General features: G+C 45.3%; 2 protein-coding genes across 7 annotated transcripts in view; both read left to right on the plus strand.

Annotated features, from left to right (window-relative positions):
- Positions 1 to 21,641, plus strand: part of kdm1b (lysine demethylase 1B) — a 192,162-nt gene that overhangs the window by 54,598 nt on the left and 115,923 nt on the right. For 4 of the 6 annotated variants that reach the window (XM_078539274.1, XM_078539277.1, XM_078539278.1 and 1 more), the window contains exon 9: positions 14,073 to 14,257. The exons of 1 other annotated variant lie outside the window; for it this stretch is intronic. In XM_078539274.1, coding sequence (XP_078395400.1) covers positions 14,073 to 14,257 — 185 coding nt within the window. The remainder of the gene's footprint in view (positions 1 to 14,072; positions 14,258 to 21,641) is intronic. One more of the 6 variants, XM_078539275.1, reaches the window with a different exon arrangement.
- On the plus strand, positions 2,104 to 3,353 carry LOC144679036 (large ribosomal subunit protein eL38). The gene has a single exon (XM_078539289.1). It carries the CDS (start codon positions 3,091 to 3,093, stop codon positions 3,301 to 3,303), a length of 213 nt encoding a protein of 70 aa, XP_078395415.1. The 5' UTR covers positions 2,104 to 3,090; the 3' UTR covers positions 3,304 to 3,353.

Raw genomic sequence — 21,641 nt, forward strand, 5'->3', positions numbered from 1 at the left:
AAACACTTTCATTTTCATTATATTGTTTACTCTGTTAATCACATGTTTTTCTAAGTGCTCTGCTACCACAGCCATAATATTTTACAGCCACCCTAGCTACCGTCAGGAAACTGAATGCAGAATAAAGGCAAATCTGGGATTTTCCTGACCGTAATAAATCAGCTATTCGTTAATTAAACTTTGAGCCATTGGCCGGGATTTTCCGTGCCTGCTGGCGTTGGGCATGTTCGGTTGCGTGAGCAGACAATATGGTGAGAAGGCAAAAAATCAGCCGTCACAAAACCAATTTGTGATCGTCCGCTGCACCCGCTGATGGCAGGCCACATTTCCCGCGATTGGGCGCTGGGAACCTCATTGTAATACACCAGCATATCATAATAAGGCCAGCCAGTGTGGGTGGGGGTGGGGGGTGGTGGTGGCAAGGGCTGCCCTGCAGTTGAAGGTAGCGCACAAGCATGAGTGGGTTCGCGGGGGTGTGGGGAGGTGAGCAAGGGAAGAGGGCATGCATTCGGGGAACATTGCATAAAGTGACCATTCCTCCACTGCTGAATCAGTTCAGGCACAGCCACATTGATACGATTGGAGTTGGGCCTCTAGCTTCTCTGCCCACTCGAGCAACGCTGAGGCATCAAAGTGCCACCAGGTGCTTCAGGGCTTTTCACCCCTCGGGCACAGGCTGCAAATTAATGAGCATTTTAGTGGACTGCAGAACAGTTGGACGACTTGGCACGTTGTACAACCTTCTTGCGGAAGCTGACCATGGAGCAGTCACTGGTGGAGGCGCTCACAGCCCCTTGCAATGTCATCATCCCATTTGGATCAGTCTCCCCCATGGTTCAAGCTAACAGTGCAACCTTGCAGTGTGGGTTAGGAGAATGCCTGCACCTGAGCTGAGAGCACAGCATGCAGTCCAATGGGCATAGGTGTCGTCAATCGGTTGGGTGGAGTGGGGCGGAGGTGGGTGGGGTTTTGGGCAGCCATGCAGCGCACTAAACTCTGGCCATCCAAGTGGTGGCCAGCACTCTCCAGGATGCGTTAAGGGGCCTTCAGACTTAACCAAGACAAGTTCTTATTACACCCATGCTAGGCCACACGTGTCTCTGTTTCATGCTGCAGGAAGAGTGCATCAGAATCATGGAACCTGGTGACTTAGCTGTATGCCTCATGGCTTACAGAGAATGAAGATGATGGAGAAGAGAGTGACTGAGGCACCTGGCTGTGCAGAGGAAGGAGCAGCACCCTCTGGAAGAAGGGGTGGCTGGGGCTCCCACACAGTCGCCAAAGAGCCACAGCGAGCCGTTGCTGGTTGGTGCCTAGTGACACCAAGGTCTATAGATGCCGTCTTTCATTCCTGCAGATGACTGAGAACCAGTGTCACCGAAGACTGTGCATGTTGAGGGAACTGGTCGGTCACATCTGCCAGCTACTGCAGGATTTGGCGCCACGGGGACATGGAGGGCATTCAGTGACAGTGGTGCTCAATTTATGTGCCATTGGCCCCTTTCAGTACTCCACAGGTGACCTCTGTGGGATATCACAAGCTTCCACCCACAAATGCATCCATGAGGTGTTGGATGCCATCTTCACGAGGGTACACAACTTTGTGCATTTCACCTGGGACCAGGACAGCCAGGATGCAAGACTAATTGGATTTGTCCAGAACTCGGGTTCCACAGATGCAGGGTGCCATTGACTGCACGTCATGTGGTGCTCAGATCCCTGTCACAACACGCGGTCAACTATGTCAACCACAAGGGCTTCCATTCGCGGAATGTGCAGCTGGTGTGCGACCACCAGAAACGCATCCTGCAGGTCTGCGCACGGTTCCAGGGAGTGTGCATGACTCCTACGTTCTCAGTCGGTCGCAGATCCCTGAAGTCTTCCAGGGTCCAGAAAGGCTGCAGGGATGGCTCCTTGGGAACAAGGGCTACCCGCAGACGACGTGGCTGATGACACCCATGCGGCAGCTTCAGGCTCCAGCAGAGCGAAGGTATAACAAGGCTCATGCTGCAACTCGCAACTTGGTGGAGCAAACCATCAGGATGCTGAAAATGAGGTTCTGGTGCCTGGACCGGTCTGGTGGAGCCCTACAATATAGACCACAGAGGGTGTCACACGTCATCGTTGCCTGCTGCGCCCTTTACAATCTGGCGTTGCAATGGGGAGAGGAGCTGGCTGAGGAGAGATGGAGGAGCTGGAGGTCTCCTCCGATGAGAAGGACCATGATGGGGATGAGGCCCTCGCAGTGGCCAGATGAGGTGGGCGCACTCGGGTGGCCCTCATAGCTGCTAGATTTGTGGAGGATGATGACGGCATGCAGTGAGGAGACACCATGGATCCTCACATTGCATCTATGAACATTTGACTTGGCTTATGGCAATGCACATGCCCCCTGTGAGGATGCTCCTGTCATAGAAATGCAGTGGTGGCCCTAAATAGTTGCTCAATTGCAGAAGGATGATGATGACATGCAGTGATGACATTCCATAGATTTTCACATAGCCTCTGAGAATGTCTGACTCCTGTCTGGCTGAGGGCAGCTTGCTTGCGCTCTGTGATCAGGGTCATATCATGGAAATGCAGCCATGAAACTTTAAAAGCATTTGATACTTTGTCTGCCTTCAGCACCTGACCCCTTCAGGAGCACAGCATCACTGGTCACTGATGCTGAAGAGATGGGGGCCAGCCCCACCTTTAAAGGTGATGAGAGCACACAGAGAATGACGGTAATCTGTGACGCTTGCCTGCAACATTTTGGTAGCAGTGACAAGCCCCATCGAGGTGCAGGCATCAGTAATGTGTCCAGGGAGTGTGAGGCTGGACCATCACTTGGGTCTGAAGGCTGCACAAAGCACAGGGAAGAGGCCCTGGACTGAGACACCTGCCTTTATCTTGTGCAGAAAGGTTTCACATCTGAGTGACATGAACTCTGCTCATCAGAACAAGGAGCCATAGGCAGGGAGACATTCTTGGGAGTTTATTGACAATAGTGAACATTATGTAGAAGTGATTAACACACATGCCCAGACTGTGCAACGGGCTGAGCCTTAGCGCGCGGTTTATCTCCCCGCCGCTGGACTCATCGCAGCCATGCCACGTATGATAGCAGAAATCAAAGACTTTTTGTTAACAGCAAGAAGAAAGGATGCAAAATCTGTGAAAATTAAGAAGAACAAAGACAATGTAAAATTCAAAGTACGGTGCAGCAGGTACCTATACACACTAGTCATCACTGACAAAGAGAAGGCTGAGAAACTCAAACAGTCACTGCCTCCAGGTCTAGCTGTGAAAGAGCTGAAGTAAGGAGCTGAAATCTCTAGATGTTGTTCAGATTGTATTGAATAAAAACTACATCATCTTCTGCACTCCCTTTTTAGTTATTTAAAAAACCCTTTGTTACTGTTTTGTTTGCACTTCAGTCCCACGCTCCTGATCTACAGACACCCGGTGCGGAAGGGGGTCGGGAAGGAGGAGGACCTCCTCGTGAACCTGCTCCTGGGCCTGGCCAAGTTGGCCATCAACAGGTCAAGGCAGCGGGCGATCGACGGGGGAGTCCCGCCCGATTGTCCCTCTTCCGCGGCTACGTTCGCGGCCGGGTGTCCCTGGAAAGGGAGCACGCGGTGTCTGCCGGCCCCATCGAGGCCTTCCGTGCCCGGCGGGCACCGCGGGGACTGGGGTGTTTTGTTGACCCCTTTAATCACATTTTGGTTTAATGTTTATAAGGTTCCTTTAAAGTTCTTCCTTGATTTTACAGCTGACCTGTCTTGGGGCTGTGCTTGATTTACCCCTTACTGTGCTAATTTAGTTTATTGTTTTAACTCTGAAAGAGTTACATCAGCTTTGAGTGGCCTTCGTAGCTTCTTGCAGGCATTACCTGTCTTTTACCAGGACCTAATCAAAGCCTGGAACATGGTCGCCTCATGATGCAGCTCTCTGCCGTCAGGAGGTAGTGGCTATCGTCACAGAGGTTGTGTCAGTTTACGGACTCCCATGATACCTGTGCCTTTTGCGGCCTTGTGGAATCTGTGGACCATGTCTTTATAAGGTGTTGTAGGCTGCACCCCCGTTCTCGTTTCTTGAAAAACTTTTTACTGTTGTTTTGTTTGCACTTCAGTCCCACGCTCCTGACCTATGGACACCCGGTGCGGAGGGAGGAGGGCCTCCTCGTGAACCTGCTGCTGGGCCTGGCCAAGTTGGCCATTAACAGATCAGGCAAAGGGGGTTGTCCGACCCGACTGTCCGCCCCTAGCTATGTCCGCAGCTATGTTCGTAGCCAGGTGTCCCTTGAGAGCAAGCATGCGGTGTCTGCCGGCACTGTTGAGGTCTTCCGTGCTCGGTGGGCACTGCGGGGACTAGGGTGTTTTATTGACCCTGTTAATCACATTTTGGTTTAATGTTTGCAAGTTTTCTTTAAATTTTGTCTTTATTTTTGCAGTTTCCCTTTAAGGGACTGCTTTTTACTTTGTCCCTGATTTTGTTAATTTAGTTTATTTGGTTGACTCAAAAGAGTTACATCTTTCAGGGGCTTTCGTAACTCCTTGCAGGCATTGTCCGTCTTTTACTAGGACCTGGTCAAAGTCTGGAACATGGTCGTCTTGTCCATCGTCAGGAGTAGCGGCTATTGTCAGAGAGCCACTGCTCAGGAATCCGCACCTCCACCCTTTTCAGTGGCTGACGGAGAGGAGGGCTATGGCTGCCGGGGTGACCAGGATTGGGGACGAGCTGGGTGGTGGAGGAGTGGGCTGGATGATTCCTCAGGAGTTGGCTCAACGTGCGTTGGTGGATGTTCGGCTCATGGCCAATGCCATCCAAGACCTTAGGACGGTCGTGCTTGAGCCCGACGTTATACTAGGATTCGAGGTGGCACAGGTGTGCAGTGGTCTTCCGTCCGAGTGCACCCCTGTTCGGACGGAATTCCACATTGGCCCCAAGCCCCAAACCCTCCCTCAGGAGCTGCTGCCCGCAACCTGAGTTGCCTCGCGGAAATACCCTCCGTGCCCTTTAGCACGGCATGGAGAGGTTTCCTGTGTGGGTTGCTGCTGCACAACCTTCATTCCCTTGCCCGCCGGCGGGTACGCCCTGGCGTGCCTTGTTGCCGTCTGGCAGCGGAGGTCCCCAGTGGAGGGGCCCTCCACGGGGGTGTCCTCCCCCTTTCCATCGGGGACCTGGGGTGCAGGGTGTTGCACGTGGCAGTCCCATACATACGTAGGATGTGTCAGTTCACGGACTCCCAAGACGCCTGCATCTTTTGTGGCCTTGTGAAGTCCGTGGACCACGCATATGTAAGTTGCTGTACGCTGCATCCCCTTTTTAGTTATTTGAAAAACTTTTTGCTTTTGTTTTCTTTGCACTTCAGTCCCACGCTCCTGATCTACTTGCAGCCAGTGCGGAGGGAGGATGACCTCCTTGTGAACCTGCCCCTGGGCCTGGCCAAGTTGACCATTAACAGGTCCAGGCAGTGGGCAATCGAGGGGATCGTCCAACCCGACTGTCTGCCCCTCTTCCGCTGGCACCGTCAAGGCCTTTTTGTTTTGGCAGTTTCCCTCTAAGGGGCTGCCTTTTAATTTTGTCTCTGATTTTGTTAATTTAGTTTATTTGTGGTGTAACAGAAGAATTACGTCTTCTCAACCTGCTGCTACACCTTGATGTTCCCTGGCCATCCACAGCGGGTGGAGGCAGCCTGCTGACTGTTACGCTCTGTCTGTGATGACCTTGGTGGGCGTCCTCTGGATGCCCGGGACCTGGAAGGCCCCGGCCTGCTTTCAGGGCCCTTTTGTGTGGCAGTGGCACCCTCCTTGGCCTGTGGCGCTGGAGCTCTGTGATCACAGAAAGAGGGGATTCGGATGCGCTGGACACTCCCGGAGTCACCTGGATGGATGGCCCCAGGGGGTGCACCTGCTGATCCTCCTCCCTATGGGTGCCTAAGGGCCCCTGGCTGACTCCTTGAGAAGGGGTAGCTGGAGTGAGATCGAGCTGCCCTGCACCCCTCTTGGCCACACACTGTTGGAGGCTAACCACGGTGTCAGCGATGGAGTTGAGCCCGTGCAGCAGTGCAGGAGCGACGTCCTGGACCAAGGACACTGGCAGCTGCCAATCCTATCTGTGTTGACCTCGGTGCATTTACATGCCCGAGCTATCACCTCAGCCTGAAGGCGGATGGACTCCTCCATCGTGCCTTGCAATCTGAGGAATGCAGCCGACATCCCTTCCTGATGTTCCCGAGCTTGCCTTTGCAGCTCCAGCAACTGTGACATGACCGAGTCCAGAGGCTCATTATCTGACTCGGACTCATTTCTGGCCTTTAGCAGTCCTCTGAGTTCCGGACACCAGGGAAGTCCCTGCTGCCGCTTGCTGTGGATCAGACAGTGCAATGTGCTCACCAGATTGTGATCCCTAGGATACTGTAAAGCTAGGTCCCACCAAGGTGCATGTCTCTACGCTGGTGGAGGGTGTGAGTGAGCTGTGTGCCAGGACTTCAAGGAGGGTGCCTCCAGATTCCTCTTGAGGTTTCTTCAGGGCTTGATTGGAGGCTCTGGGTCGTGGACTCCGTCGCTGTTTCCCAGATGTGCCTGCGGAAGCAAGGGGAGATAATTTGTGCATGGCAGTGCCCTGTGAAACAGGACACATTTGTTACAACATGGTTGTCTCATGGGTATTGAACTGCTGGATCCTCACTTGGTAGAGCATTGCCAACCTCACCGTCAGCATAGGAATAGTCCAGATCGTTACCAGCCAGCCAGATGGCTCTGTTTTCAAAGTCCATGAGGGCCTTGATTTCAGGCATTTCTCTACCAGTCTGTGACCTTTCCCTCTTGTGTAGCAGCTTGTCCTGCATGAATAGAGATCAAGAGTGTGTAAGCAGGATGCCTTCCAGGCCTGATGATGAGTATGCCTGGCATGTGTGGATGTTGTGTGGTCTCATGGATGGGATGAGGACAATGAAGTTGTATGTGAGAGAGTGAATGGTGATGTCCCTTGACTCCTGGAGTATCCGGCAGTGAGTGAGGGTCCTGTGGATGTGTGATGAGTTCATGAGTGAGAGAGTTGAGAGTGATGAGAAGAGTGACTTACCCTGGCAGAACGGAGGAGATCATTCATCCTCTTGCGGCATTGGCTTGTCCTGTTTTGAAGGGCGTTGGCGCTGACCACCGCTGCCACTGCCTCCCAAGCCTGGTTGGTCACGTCGCTGTCCATTCTGTGGCTAGAGGACATCGTGGCAGGCCTCCATGTTATCCAAAAGATGTTCCAGTGATGCATCATTAAACCTGGGAACTGCCTTTCGTGGACATCTTTGGTGCAATAGTCCTGGGCTGGAAGCACTGAAATGTGTGCGTGCAGCTGGACTTTAAATATGGCGCCCAGCATGATGAAGCAGTGAGGTGATGGCATGGTGAGCAAAGGAGAGGCTGCCTGCCTGCCTTGGAAATGGCATTTCTTGGGAATGCATAATTAATGACGTGGGTTTGGGATGATGCATCGTTTTACCCGCACTTTACCCGTCTACCGCACTTAGTGCAAATCTGGGACGATTCCGCCTATTGGGTGTTAACGGGGAACTTCCACCAGGAATTTGTCAACAATTTTGAACTTGTTGACTGAGATGTTTATTTCTTTTTTTTTGATTGCACAAATTCCATTTTGAAAATAACCTTTACATCAAAACATAATCCTCTAATATATCTACCTCTCGTAATTGTTTTTTGAATTAACCCAGCGTTTTTGCTTATTGCCTTGCTTGGTGGTTTATTCCATACATTTACTAGCCTTTGAGTAAATTAGTTTTTCCAATTTATTTAATTTTCTTTAATTTCTGATTGTATCCAGTGGCTCTACTTTCTTTTCGTACTTTCAAGTAGCAATCTGGCATTTTCTTATTTATAAAGAGAGTTTTCCAGCTATGGAGCACCAGTTTGAGGAAGATGTTACGAACTTAAGAAATGGAGAAAGGTCTTGCAGGAATCTTGGGCAATGTGAATGTTAAGCAATGTAGATGGTACTGGGAACTCAAGTTGTGAGTGACTGACACTTGATCACAGCTGTGAGAGATCTAGAGTGCAGGAGATGGGATTGCTAGTGGTTTCATGCTGACTGAAATCCGCTTTTCTCTCCAAAGGACTCGGTTGCTGGATATTGTGTTGGATGTGACTGAGTAGAATGTGGCTGCAGATAGTTCCAATGGATATTTTCACCCATGCATTTATAGTTTGGTCTCAAATTGCCACAAGTGTTTCATTGCTTGTTTTGCTGATGCCAGGTTTTTTCTACTATTTCTAAATGTTTTAAAAATGAACTGAATTCAAAGTCTCGAACTGCCACAGTGAGAGTTCAACTCTTTTTTGGATTATTATTCATGGTGTCTGGATTGCTAACCACTGAACTTCTGTACCCCAAAGTTACGATGAACTCCCTTTGCTTCTTCACAACCGCATATCATATACTAGTTTTGCCTGTCAACTAAGTTTGTGACTGATATTTTCCCTTACAGAAGTCGATTGTAATGTGGACCCACTGCAAAAAAGCATTTAAAAATTGAAAATATCTATTTAAAAGAGAAGTCATTGAATCACAGTTGAATCTACAAATTTAAGAGTACATTTTCCAATTCAATATTTATATTAGAGCTTTGACCTCCATATCCAAATTCTTGGCTCATATTTCTACTACCCTGTGTGCTGAATTCAACAGCCCCACAATTTTCTATCTATTGGAGCACTGATATTTGTGGCTAAATTCCCCATGTGCCCTCACTGGTGAAATTTACTTGTAATTACATATGCTTCATAAGCTAATATATATAAAATAAAACTCTCAAAGCATAGGAATATTGAAGGAAAGATGCTATTGCATACTTTTATTGTTCGTGGAAATCAATTCTTTGCATTGATTTTGGGTTAGTGGTGTGATTAGCAATGTTTTCATACAAAAGACCCAAATGTTTGTTTACTGTTTATAGACACCAGAAACACTTCACTGTTGTTTCTTTTTAATCAGTGCACACTTCTGTGTATAATACGCATTGATTGTTAACTCTGAAGTACCACAGTGAGCAATATTTTGCTCAATCAAACACCTGGTTCATGACAGTACACCTCGGGTGACTCACCATTACATCAAATTGGATAGCATTCAGATTATAACTTGAATGCTGGCATAAATTGGGACATGTGCATTTCCTTATTTTTTAAAACGGAGGAAACTCTCGTGATCTAGCAAAGGATTGCTTTTTGGTTCCTGTATCTCAAAAGTTTAATGATTAGTTTTGATGAGTTTTCACTTTGACTTTTGAAAGTTAAGTTTTGAGTTTGTGAATGCATATGTCAAGCAATGCCTGTAGTTAGAATTGCAGGTCATATGTTGAGCAGGATTAGCCTGGCATATGTGAATGGAAAATGGTTCTGGAGTTTGTTTCAATAGCCAAAAAACTAATTAATCAGTTTGATTAAGCAAAATGAACATCATGTTTTTAAGGTAGAATAGCTTTGGCATGCACTTTTGTTTTATAACTTGAATTTCACTACAAGTATACTGTCCCATAGTTACATTGATATGGTGCAGTGCCAGTGCACTATGCTACAGAATAGACATATGAAGGACCATAAAAACAAAAAAAAATTGTGGATGCTGGAAATCCAAAACAAGAAATAAAAAATACCTGGAAAAACTCAGCAGGTCTGGCAGCATCGGCAGAGAAGAGTACAGTTGACGTTTCGAGTCCTCATGATCCTTCAACAGAAGGATGGCATGGCCATTAACACTCATCACTTTGAAAGGGGTGGGAGGATAATCATGTTTCTGTTATCAGTGCTCTCTGCTTTCTTCTTGAACTCTGAAAAGTTTGCACAAAATCACATTTAGCTGAGGGATTTGTTTTATTTAAATATTTGAAATGGGGATGAAATGACAAGCCAAGCTAAGTGGTGGGACTTAACCTCATTCTTATTTAGCAGGGTTCAACACAGTAAAATTGTTAAGGTTCATGCTAGCTCATGGAATAAAAGACTGCACAGGCTAAATACACTGGTACAGTTTCAAAGTGGTGTCAGTCTATAATTTTGGTTCCATCACTGTCGTTCAGCTGGAAGCTTCTAATTATAGACCTGACAAAAACATGACTAGTTACAGGGTGTACAGTGGACTTTTATATAATGTACCATTTTTGGATTCATAAGAATTGTTTTAAGATTCTGATCTGCAGGCTATGTAACTTGGTAATACCATTTGTACACATCAAACTTACTGATTTACAGTATTGTGAATTTCCCTTCTGGAAAGCCACTGATTTGTTGACATCTTATTTAGGGTTGCAGGTCTCTTCACATTTATTGATATGTAAACAAACCAGCCCTTGAGCACATTTAACTTGCTTATGGCACTGAAGTCGACCATTTTGTACTGACTCTTTGCTAGAGTAATACAAAACTAATTCCCAATCTCCCCTGCAACTGCATACCCCTATATCATATGCTTTAAATGTTTTTCCTTTTTTTCCCTCAAAAAAATGTAATGGTTTGTCTCAACCACACCATGCAACAAAATATTCCCAACTCTAACAATCCTTTGTATAATTTCTCTTTAGTTATGATTTTAAATTGAAGACTTAAATCAATGCAAATATCATTTTCCTATTCTCTCCATCAGCACTCTTCATAATATTATTTGAATCTCATCTTAGCCTTCATGGTTCCAGTGAGAGGTGTTTTAGCAACAGTTCTGCATTGCTGGCATCATCCTCTTGAATCTTTTCTCAATGAGATAGCCAAAGTATTCTAATTTTGGCTCAACAAACTATTCTTTTTTAGATTCACAACAACTTCTTTACTCTTGTGTGATAGAACTATATGTAGGGGAAAAAATTCTCAGCCTTTATTTGGCTTCACTTATGTGCCTTCACACTTTGTGGAAATATGTATTTCAACTCCTGGACATCTGTTTGTCTACACCCTTCAATGTCTTTCCATTAAATGTATATTCATTTCTTGTTTCTTCTCATGTAAAAGTGTGATATAGTATGATATGAAATGATCAGCACAAAACTGAGCAATTGAATTGCAACGTATGTCATTAGCTTTCAGTTTATTTTCTGGTTTAAACTGTATAAAATATAGCAGCATGAAGGACCAGATTTTGTTTTTAATAAAGGCATCTGAACCCCTCACCTTAATTATGTGCTAATCAGTCTGCAACTTTTATTTGGGAAGTGATACTGCACAAATTGAATATAGTTCATAAGTTGCCATTGATTTGCACCACTCTACTGTCCGTTTTGCAAAAACAGCACATCATGCTTAACCTCTGATTTTCATGAAGTCACTGCATTTGCACATTACTGGCCCATTTAATAATTCCAATGATTGCCAATTTATCCCTTTTGTGCAGAAAGAAAACAAATAACAGTGCATCCTTATTGTTCGTGAATTATGAGATCTTTAAAATATCAAAGTTTTTTTCTGTCTATGCCTATTTCTCAATCCAAGCTTTCTTTTCCTTGCTCTCTCTACCCGATTTGATGTTGAATTTGCTCTTCTTCCCAGTTGTTTCTCTGCTTCATTCTCAATCCTTAAGTCTCATTGATTAGGAAGATACATTTTGTCCTATTGCTCTTCAAGGTCTCAGATTCACTTTTGCCTTCGCGATATCAGCTGTCACTTGCAGTTTTGTGGGCAAAAAGTACTTTGCAAACAAATCTAACAAACAAGGTATTTTACAGCAAAGTGTGGCTCGAATAGTTTTATTTTTGAGCTGCTCGTGCATCTATTCACAGCATATTTATTTGTCATGGGATATATTATTTTGGCATCTTTACTCCCAGAGAGCAGCTAGATTGTATTTCTGTGAATGTATTTCTGTGAATGTTGAAGATCTTTGGAGTCCTAACTCTGGTTCAAGGTGTTCATGATAGTGTGTGCAAAATTACACAGATAAGAGACAGACCTGAAAAGTAGGGAGGAGTTTGAGAGGCATTGAGTGCTGCATGGAGAATGAAAAACAGATGAACAGATGGATAAGTGCTATGAAACCTGGCAAGGAGTGACTTGCACAAATGGAGAGTGTGATGCTGGAAATTTGAAACAAAAAAATGCTGGAAAAATTCAGGTCTTATAGCATTTGTTGAGAGAGAAACAGAGTTAACGTTTCAAGTCAGTGCAGAAGAGGAGTGGAAATGTGACAAAATTTATCCTGTTTGGGGGTGGGGGTGGGTGGTGGGTGTGCACGTGTAGCAGGTGATGCTGGAAAGAAGGTCAGCGATAAGTTAATGGTAGTAGTAAGGGCTAAAGGAAGATGCTGACAGTGGCATAAAGGTAAGAAAGCAAAATGTGTTAATAGCAGCATTGTGTAAAACAACATCATGGAACAAGTGTCCAAGGCCCTATCGGGGATGGGGTGGGAGGGAAGAAAAAGGATAGAAATTGGGATAGAAGGGTGGGGATAAAAAAGGGGATACAACTATGCATGAAATGAATACAATTAAAAATAAGTGGATGAAAAGTAAAAAAAGTAGAGAAAAAGGGATTTAAAAAAAGGGGGGTGGGGGGAGCGCAGGGGAAATGGAGGAGAGACTTCATGGTCTGAAGTTGTTAACGTTGAGTTTAAGTCTGGAAAGCTGTAAAGTGCCTAGTTGGAAGATGAGGTGCTGTTCTTCCAGTTTACGTTGGGCTTCACTGGAACATTGCAGCAGGCCAAGGACGGTCATGTGGGCACAAGAGCAGGATGGTGTGTTGAAATGGCAAGCGGCTGGAAGGTCTGGGTCATGCTTGCAGATAGACCGAAGGTGTTCTGCAAAGCGGTCACCCGGCCTGTGTTTGGTCTCCCCAATGTAGAGGAGACCATATTAGAAGCAGCAGATGCAGTAGACCAAATTGAAGGATGTGCAAGTGAAGCGCTGCTTCACCTGCAAGGAATGTTTGGGCCCTTGGATTGAGAGGAGGGAGGAGATAAAGGGGCAGGTGTTACACCTTCTGCAATTGCATGGTAAGGGGATGAGGTGTTAGGGTAATGGAGGAGTGGACCAGGGTGTCCAGGAAGGAACAGTCCCTATGGAATACTGTCAGGGGGTGAGGGGAAGATGTGTTTGGCGGTGTCATCATGCTGGAGTTTACAGAAATGGTGGAAGATGATCCTTTGAATGCAGAGATTGGTGGGGTGAAAAGTGAGGACAAGGATCATGGTTCTGGGAGGGAGGGGAAAGTATGAGGGCAGAGTCATGGGCGATGGTTGGACATGGCTGGTGGTCCTGTCAACCAAAGTGGGTGGGGCAGGGGAACTTGGTTAAGGAAGACATGTCAGAAGCGCAGTTTTGGAAAGTGGCATCATCAGAACAGATGTAACAGAGGCGAAGGAACTGAGAGAATGGGATGGAGTCCTCACAGGAAGCAGGGTGCGAGGGGCTCTAGTCGAGGTGGGCTTGTAATGAATATTGGTGGACAGTCTATCACCAGAAATGGAGACAGAGGTCAAGGAAGGGAGGGGAAGTGTCTAAGATGGACCATGTGAAGGTGATAGAGGGGCAGAAATTGATAAACTTTTGTAGGCCCAGATGAGAGCATGAAGTGACACCGAAGCAATAACCGACATGCCGGAGAAAGAGTTGTGGGAGGGGGCTGGAGTAGGACTGGAACAAGGAATGTTCCACATACCCCATAAAGACACAGGCATAACTGGGACCCATGCAGGTACCCATAGCCACACCAAGAGTGAGATAGTGTTGGAAACTTAAAGGAATCGAAAGAGAATTTTCTGCTGAATTTTTGTTGTGAGCATTGCCATTGATGATTTCTATTAGTAAAACTTTGAATTATTGCATGATTTTTGGATTAAAATGTTACCATTACAATGCAGAACCTCCACTAAAACCTGGTGAACAATGTTACCTTAGATCCACTAATCTGAATTTAAGTACACACCATTCATAATTTGAATCAAAGAACTATTGTAGCACAACTATTGAAAAGTTTGTTTTCCTGCTGCCTGAGGATTCAGAATAGATCATGAGCAGTATAGGGGAAAAATGTTAAATTTGATGTGCAAGAACCTTATCAATAAAATTGAACTAACTTTGAATTTGTTTTGGTCAGTTGCAGGAATGAGTCCTTACTTCCAACCTTTCTATCAGCCCAATGAGTGTGGGAAGGCCCTGTGTGTGAGACCAGATGTGATGGAACTGGATGAGTTGTATGAGTTCCCTGAATATTCCCGGGATCCTACCATGTACTTAGCGTTGAGAAATCTAATTTTGGCTCTTTGGAATATTAACTGCAAAGTAAGCTGTGTGTGCATGTTTTCCCCTTTCTCTTACCATGTTTTTCTTGCTTTATCCCCCATCTCCCAAAAGTGACCACTGATAATTCCACAAATAACATTTTTCATGCAGATAGCCACCCTTAATGAACCCATAGAGCAAGTTCTGGTAGACTGTTTGTTTGAATTCCAGAGATGTTGCAGCTCAGCCATATCCTGGACTCATACTTTCAACAGGAAGGGCTCAGGCAAGTTTATAGCCATCAGAAATGATGTGATCACAGAATTTTTTTGGTTCCCTCCATTTCAAATCTGGGTGTTTGGAGGCTAATTTTTCTCTGGTCAGGATCAACTCAGCACACCCTAGGAGTTGAATGTGTAAGATTGTTTAGCAAAATTCCAATACAAGAATATTAACACTTAGATAAGTATGCCATAATAGATAAAATCCTGCAATTTGCTTTTATTTAGTATTTTTATGGAATGCAGTATGCACTCCAATTTTGTTATTGGGTAGAATTGAAATTTATAGAATGTTGAAATTACAAATACAACCAAACCAATGAATATCTGCTCAAAGAATTGTAGTATCTGGGCTGTGTATTTTGAACCTGAACATTTAAGTTATTTATTTCATGTTTACGTATATGATTGATTCCTTGTGAATATAACATTTTTTCAGCAAATTAGTGGTGCATGTGTACAACTTTTATTCGATAATGTAGGACAAAGCTCGAGGCCCAAAAGGAGAAAATTATATGTTACAAAAGGGCAGTAAGTTTCAGGCCCTAATGTTCCAGCTTGGTACACAGAATCTTGGGAGCAAGTGTGTTGTTGTGTTTACAGAGGTTGGATCATTTACGTTCAGGAATGCATGAGAACCATATGTCCGCAGTTAATGGCACTAAGCACCTTAAAGTGTTAATTTCAATTTGACATCGATATAGTCAAAACATTTGTTTGGCATATGCTACCTTGGAAGACAATGATTACAAAATAGAGAGTTTAAGTAAGTAACAAGCAGGATAGATAAAGGGGAACCCATAGATGTAATATATTTTGATTTCCAAGAAGCATTCGCTAAGGTACCACACAAGGCTGCTTAATAAGGTAGGAGCCCATGGTGTTGGGGGTAGTATGTTAGCATGGATAGGAGGATTGGGTGTCTACTAGAGTTAGGATAAGGTGGGGGGGCATTTTCAGGATGGCAACCTGTAAATGTGAGACTTGAAGGGAAGTGAATGTACAGTCACCAAGTTTGCAGATGACACAAAAATAGGTGGGAAGGCAAGTGGTGAGGATGTCTGTCTACAGAGGGATATAGACAAGTTAAGTGAATTGAATGGACAAAAACTTGACAGATGGAATATCATGTGGGAAAATGTGAAGTTATATACATTGGCAGGACGAATAGAGGAGTTGAATGTTATTTAAATGGAGAAAGACTGCAGAAAGCTGCAGCAAAGGAATTTGGGGGGTTCTTATGCATTTATTCATTCATGGGATGTGGGCTTTGCTGGCTGGGCCAGCATTTATTGCCCATCCCTAGTTGCCCTTGAGAAGGTGGTGAGCTGCCACCTTGAACCACTGCAGTCCATGTGGTGTAGGTACACCCGCAAGGATTTTAGGGAGTTCCAAGATTTTGACCCAGTGACAGTGAAGGAACGGTGATATATTTCCAAGTCAGGATGGTGACTTGGAGGGGAACTTCCAGGTGGTGGTGTTCCCATCTATCTGCTGCTACCATCTGGAAGGACAAGAGGTGGTCATGGATTTGGAAGGTGCTGTTGAAGGAGCCTTGGTGAATCCCTGCAGTGCATCTTGTAGATGGTACGCACTGCTGCTGCTGCGTGTTGGTGGAGGAGGGAGTGAATGTTTGTAGATGTGGTTCCAATCAAGCAGGTTGCTTTGTCCTGGATATTGTCAAGCTTCTCGTGTTGTTGGAGCTGCACTCATTCAGGCAAGTGGGGAATATTCCATCATACTCCGGACTTGTTCCTTGTAGATGGCAGACAGGCTTTGGGGAGTAAGGCAGTGAGTTACTCATTGCACAATTCCTAGCCCTCTGACCTGCTCTTGTAGTCAGTATTTATATGGCTATTCCAGTTCAGTTTCTGGTCAATGGCAAGCCCAAGGATGTTGATAGTGGGGGGATTCAGTGATAGTAATGCCATTGAACATCAAGGGGCAATGGTTGGATTCTCTCTTGTTGGAGATGGTCATTGCCTGACACTTGTGTGGCACGAATGTTACTTGCTACTTCTCAGCCCAAGCCTCTATATTGTCCAGGTCTGGTTGCATTTGGACATGGACTGCTTCAGTATCTGCAGAGTTGTGAATAGCAGCGAGCAAAGATCCCCACTTCTGACCTGATGGAACGAAGGTCATTGATGAAGCAGCTGAAGCTGGTTGGGCCAAAGACAGTACCCTGAGGAACTCCTGCGGTGATGTCCTGGAGCTGAGATGACTGACCTCCAACACTGTTGATGACCCCTTCCATTATTTTACTGATGGAGAAGTAATTGGCTGGGTTGGATTTGTCCTGTGTTTTGTCTACAGGATGTACCTGGGCAATTTTCCACATTGCCAAGTAGATGCCAGTGTTGGTAGCTGTATTGGAACAGCTTGGCTAGGGGCATGGCAAGTTCTAGAGCACATGTCCTCAGTACCATTGCCGGAATATTGTCAGGGCCCATAGCCTTTGCAGTATCCAGTGCCTTTAACCATTCCTTGATATCAGAGTTAATAGAATTGGCTGAAGACTGGCACCTTTGATGCTGGGGGCCTCTGGGGGGGTTGGGGGGAGGCAGAGATGGATGGATCATCCACTTGGCATTTCTGGCTGAAGATTGTAGCACATCCTTCAGCTTCAGCCTCATCTTTTGCAATGATGTGCTGGGCTCCCCCATCATTGAGGATGGGGATATTTGTGGATCCTCCCCCTCTAGTGAGTTGTTTAATTGTCCACCACCATTCATGGCTGGATGTGGTAGGACTGCAGATTTGTTGGCTGTGGGATCACTTCGCCTTGTCTATCACTTACTGTTATGCTGTTTGGCACACTAGTCCTGTTTTGCTTCATGTTGACCACATTTTTAGGTTTGCCTGGTGCTGCTCCTGGCATGCCATCCTGCACTCTTCATGGAACCAGGGTTGACTCTGACTTGATGGTAATTGTAGAGTCAGGGGAATATGCCAGGCCATGAGGTTAGATTGTATTAAAGTACAATTCTGCTGCTGCTGCTGAAGGCACAGAGCGCCTCATGGATGCCCAGCCTCGAGTTACTAGATCTGTTTGAAATCTATCCCATTTAGCACAGGTATCCCCAATGTGAAGGTGGGCTTCGTCTCCACAATGACTGTGCGATGGACACTCATACCAATGGACAGATGCATCTGCAGCAGGCAGGTTAGGATGAGGTCAAGTATGATTTTCCCTCACCCACCTGCTGCAGACCCAGTCTAGCAGCTATGTCATTTAGGAGTCAACCAGCTTGGACAGTAGTGGTGCTGGAGACACCTTTCCCCACCCAGAGTACATTCTGTAGCCTTGCCACCCCCAGTACTCCCTCCAAGTAGCATTTAACATGGAGGAACACTGATTCATCAGCTGAGGAAGGGCAGTATGTGGTAATTCATTGCTCATGTTTAACCTGGGGTCTGAAGCTGATGTTGAGAACTTCCAGGGCAACTCCCTCTCGATTGTATACCACTGTACTGCCAGCTCTGCTGATTGTGGTGTCTTAGACATTATCTGTAAGATATGATTCTGTGAGGATGACTGTCAGGTTGTTGCATGACTAGCCAGAGACAGCTCACCCAGTTTGGCACTAGCCTCCAGATGTTAGTAAGGAGGACTTTGCAGGGTTGACAGGGCCAAGATTGCTGTTGTCCCTTCCAGTGTTGGGTGGTCCATCCAGTTTCATTCCTTTTGAGATTTTGTAGTCACTTGTTTGTTACAACGGTGTGGCTTGCTAGGCCATTTCAGAGAGCATTAAGAGTCAACCACATTGCTGTAGGTCTGGAGTCACATGTAGGCCAGACCAGGTAAAGACAGCAGATGGGTTTTTACAACAAACAATGGTTCCATGGTGTCTCGATTACTAGTCCAGCAACAATACCACTATGCCATCGCCTCCCCTGTATCACAAAAAGCTAGCATACAAGTTCAGCAGGTAATAGGGAAGGCAAATGGAATGTTGGCCTTTATTTCAAAAGGAATGGAGTATAAAAATAGGGAAGTCTTGCTTAAAAACTATGGAACTAGTTAGACCACACCTAGAATACTGAATAGCTTTGATCCCTCTATCCAAGGAAAGATATACTGGCATTGGAGGCAGTCCAGGGAAGGTTCACTAGGTTGATTGGAGATCATTTATTAAACCTGCCTCATTACCCATTACCAGATCCAAAATAGCCTGATCCCTGATTAGATTCACATTGTTCTAAGAAACTGTCCCAAATACACTGAATTCTTGTTTGTCTGCCCTTGCCAATTTGATTTTCCCCAATCTACATGAAGATTATCATCCATGATTTATGTACTGCCTTTTTATATGCCCTCATCTCCTGATTTATTCTGTCCTGCAGTTTAGCTACTGTCAGGAGGCCTATAAACTACTCCCACCAGTGTTGTCTTCCCCTTGTTATTTCTTACCTCCACCCATATGGATTCCACATCTTCCGATCAAAGATCCTATCTTGCTATCGTACTTACTCCATCTTGTACTAACAAAGGTACCCCACCACCCTTTCCTTCCTGCACTTTCGCAAAGTCACATACCCCTGAATATTTAGTTCCCAGCTTTTATCCCCTTGTAACCACACCTCTGTAATGGCTTTAAGGTCAAACCCATTAACCTCTGCTGTTAATTCATTTATTTCACTGAATACTACATGCATTTAAATCAAGGGCTGTTAATGGTTAAAAAGGCAAAATTGTTTCCCCTCTTTGCTCTTTTATGTTTGTATACTATCCCTTCCCGTCACACTCTGGGTATCATTACCTAAATAGCTGCCCTGCAAGGCTGCCATATCCTTTTGCTTTGTAAGCCTACGTATCCCCTCTCCAGAACCCCCCACCCTCCCCATCCTCATTTAGTTTAAAGCCCTCTCTACAGCCCTAGTTGTTCAGTTTGCCAGACACTGGTCCCAGCACAGTTCAAGTGAAGCCTGTCCCACTGGAACTGCTCCCTTCTAAGCCAGTATTGGTGCCAGTGCCCCTTGGACTGAAACCCATTCCTCCCAACTAATCTGAGCCATGCATTTAACTTCTTAACTTTATTTACCCTATGCCAGTTTGCCCATGGCTCAGGTGGCAATCTGGAGATTACCTTGGAGGTTCTGCTTTTTAATTTAGCTCCTGACTGTTCAAGTTCTTTCAGCAGAATCCTCTTTCTAATTCTACCAATGTCATTGGTATCAATGTGGACAACGACAACTGTATCCTTCCCCTCCCAGTCCAAGTTCCCCTCCAGCCCTGAGTTGTCCTTAACTCAGGCAGCAGGCAGGCAACACAGCCTTTGGGACTCATGCTCGTGGCTGCAGAGAACAGCATCTGTCCCCCACCACTACTATGCTCCCATTTCCTCCCCCCACTTGAATGGCTCCCTTTACCATGGTGCCATGGTCATTTTGCTCATCCTGCCTGCAGTTCCTGCTCATCCACATAGTTTGCAAGAACATTGTAACTGTTGGACAGTTGCAGGGGCCAAGGCTGCTTGAATGCTATCCCCTGGGTCCTCTCATCTGCCCCTGATCACAGACCAAATTTGAATTACCTAATTGGAGAGGTGTGACCCACCTTCTCGAGCAAGTGTCCAGGTAGCTTTCCCTCTGCCTGATGTGGCACAATGTCAGCAGCTCCTTAACTCTAATCTGAAGTTCTGAGCTCCAATAACTTGGTACAGATGTGTTCACTCTAGATCACCTTGGTGTCCAGCAGAGCCCACATGCTGCAGCAGCATCACCTGTCCTGCCATCACTGTTGTATTTTATTCAATTTATTAATTACCCTAGTATCCCCACTCTTTACACATTTTAGACAGACAGACCAGTATCTATCTTATACTTAAGAGCAGGAAGAGGACTAGAAATCGAAACAAACTAAAGACCTTACTTTTACTTTAAAGGCTCGAAATACACACCTATCAACTGCTTTCTGCACTCTAATGGTCTCGCACACTTCTCACTCCCTGTCAAATGCCCCACTCCTCACTCCCACTGTAAATGACCACAGTGTAATCAGCTGACTCCTGTGACTGAGTAGCTACTCTCCACACATCTAAAACAAATAAATGTTAGAATCTATTAAACTGGGTTCCACTCTGGGATTAGGCTTGTCCAGGGGTAACCTCAGCTGGGATCATAACATAACAGAGACCTGAGCTAAGAAAGCACATTGAACTTGACTTGTTATACAACAAAAATTATGCCTTCATGGTTCTCCTTTTTTCACACTGCAATTTGTTTTCCCCCTTTGACTTCCACTTCACTCCTCCCATTCCACTCTTCTTTGCCCCACCTTGATTTGTAATCCTTTTGGTTGATCTGAAAGGATCTTATTGTGATGTAGTTCCACCAAATGTGTTTGGAAGTGCTTACAGTTGAATAAACCAGTTTGCTTATTAGTCCCACTTGCTGATGATCTCAGTTGACTATTTTGTCTTATTCCCCTCATGGCAGTACTTGCCTTTTCATTTAACATCACTGTGTTATGAATGCTCTGGCTGTTCAGTTAACAGCTATCAGCAGCACATTTGCACTGGTTTAATGAATAAGGGAGGAAATTAAGTAAAATTCTATACTAATCAGTTTCAAAGGATAACTAAAAAAAACACTTATTTGGCAAGAAGTAGTTATTGTCCCTTTAATTTGCTTGTTATTGATTTGAGACCAAGTATGTAGTTGTATGGGTGTTCTTCACCCTTTTTGAAAGTAGGTACCACATTAGCAAGAGTTGCCCACTTTTCATGGACTCACATCATTGCATCTCAGATCTGATCCCATATTTCTAAAACCCCAGGACAAATGCCATCCATTGGCAGCTGGGAGGGGGGTGGATTTGTTTATTTTGAGCCTTTTAAACTAGGTACATCTTATCGCTGTTAGTTGCAAAAAATTACGTCGATCATGTCCAATGATCTTGTCATTAATTTATTCTCCAGTGCATATATGGAAGAATTAATTCACGATATAAATTAATTGCCTTGTGTTCATCCTCTGTTTTAGCTCCATTAGTATCCTTTTAGGGTTCTCTTCTGTGAATCCTCTATTATTGGACTAGAAAAATGTCTTAGTTGTTTAGTTTCTACAGATGTAATTCCAGATTGTTGTCTGCCTCTCCCATTTAATTGATTAGCAGAGACAATGCAAATTGTTCAACTAGAACAATCTAGTCTAATTGC

This window comes from Cetorhinus maximus, chromosome 3 (assembly GCF_964194155.1).
Source record: "Cetorhinus maximus chromosome 3, sCetMax3.hap1.1, whole genome shotgun sequence".
In the NCBI taxonomy this organism is placed as follows: Eukaryota; Metazoa; Chordata; class Chondrichthyes; order Lamniformes; family Cetorhinidae; genus Cetorhinus; species Cetorhinus maximus.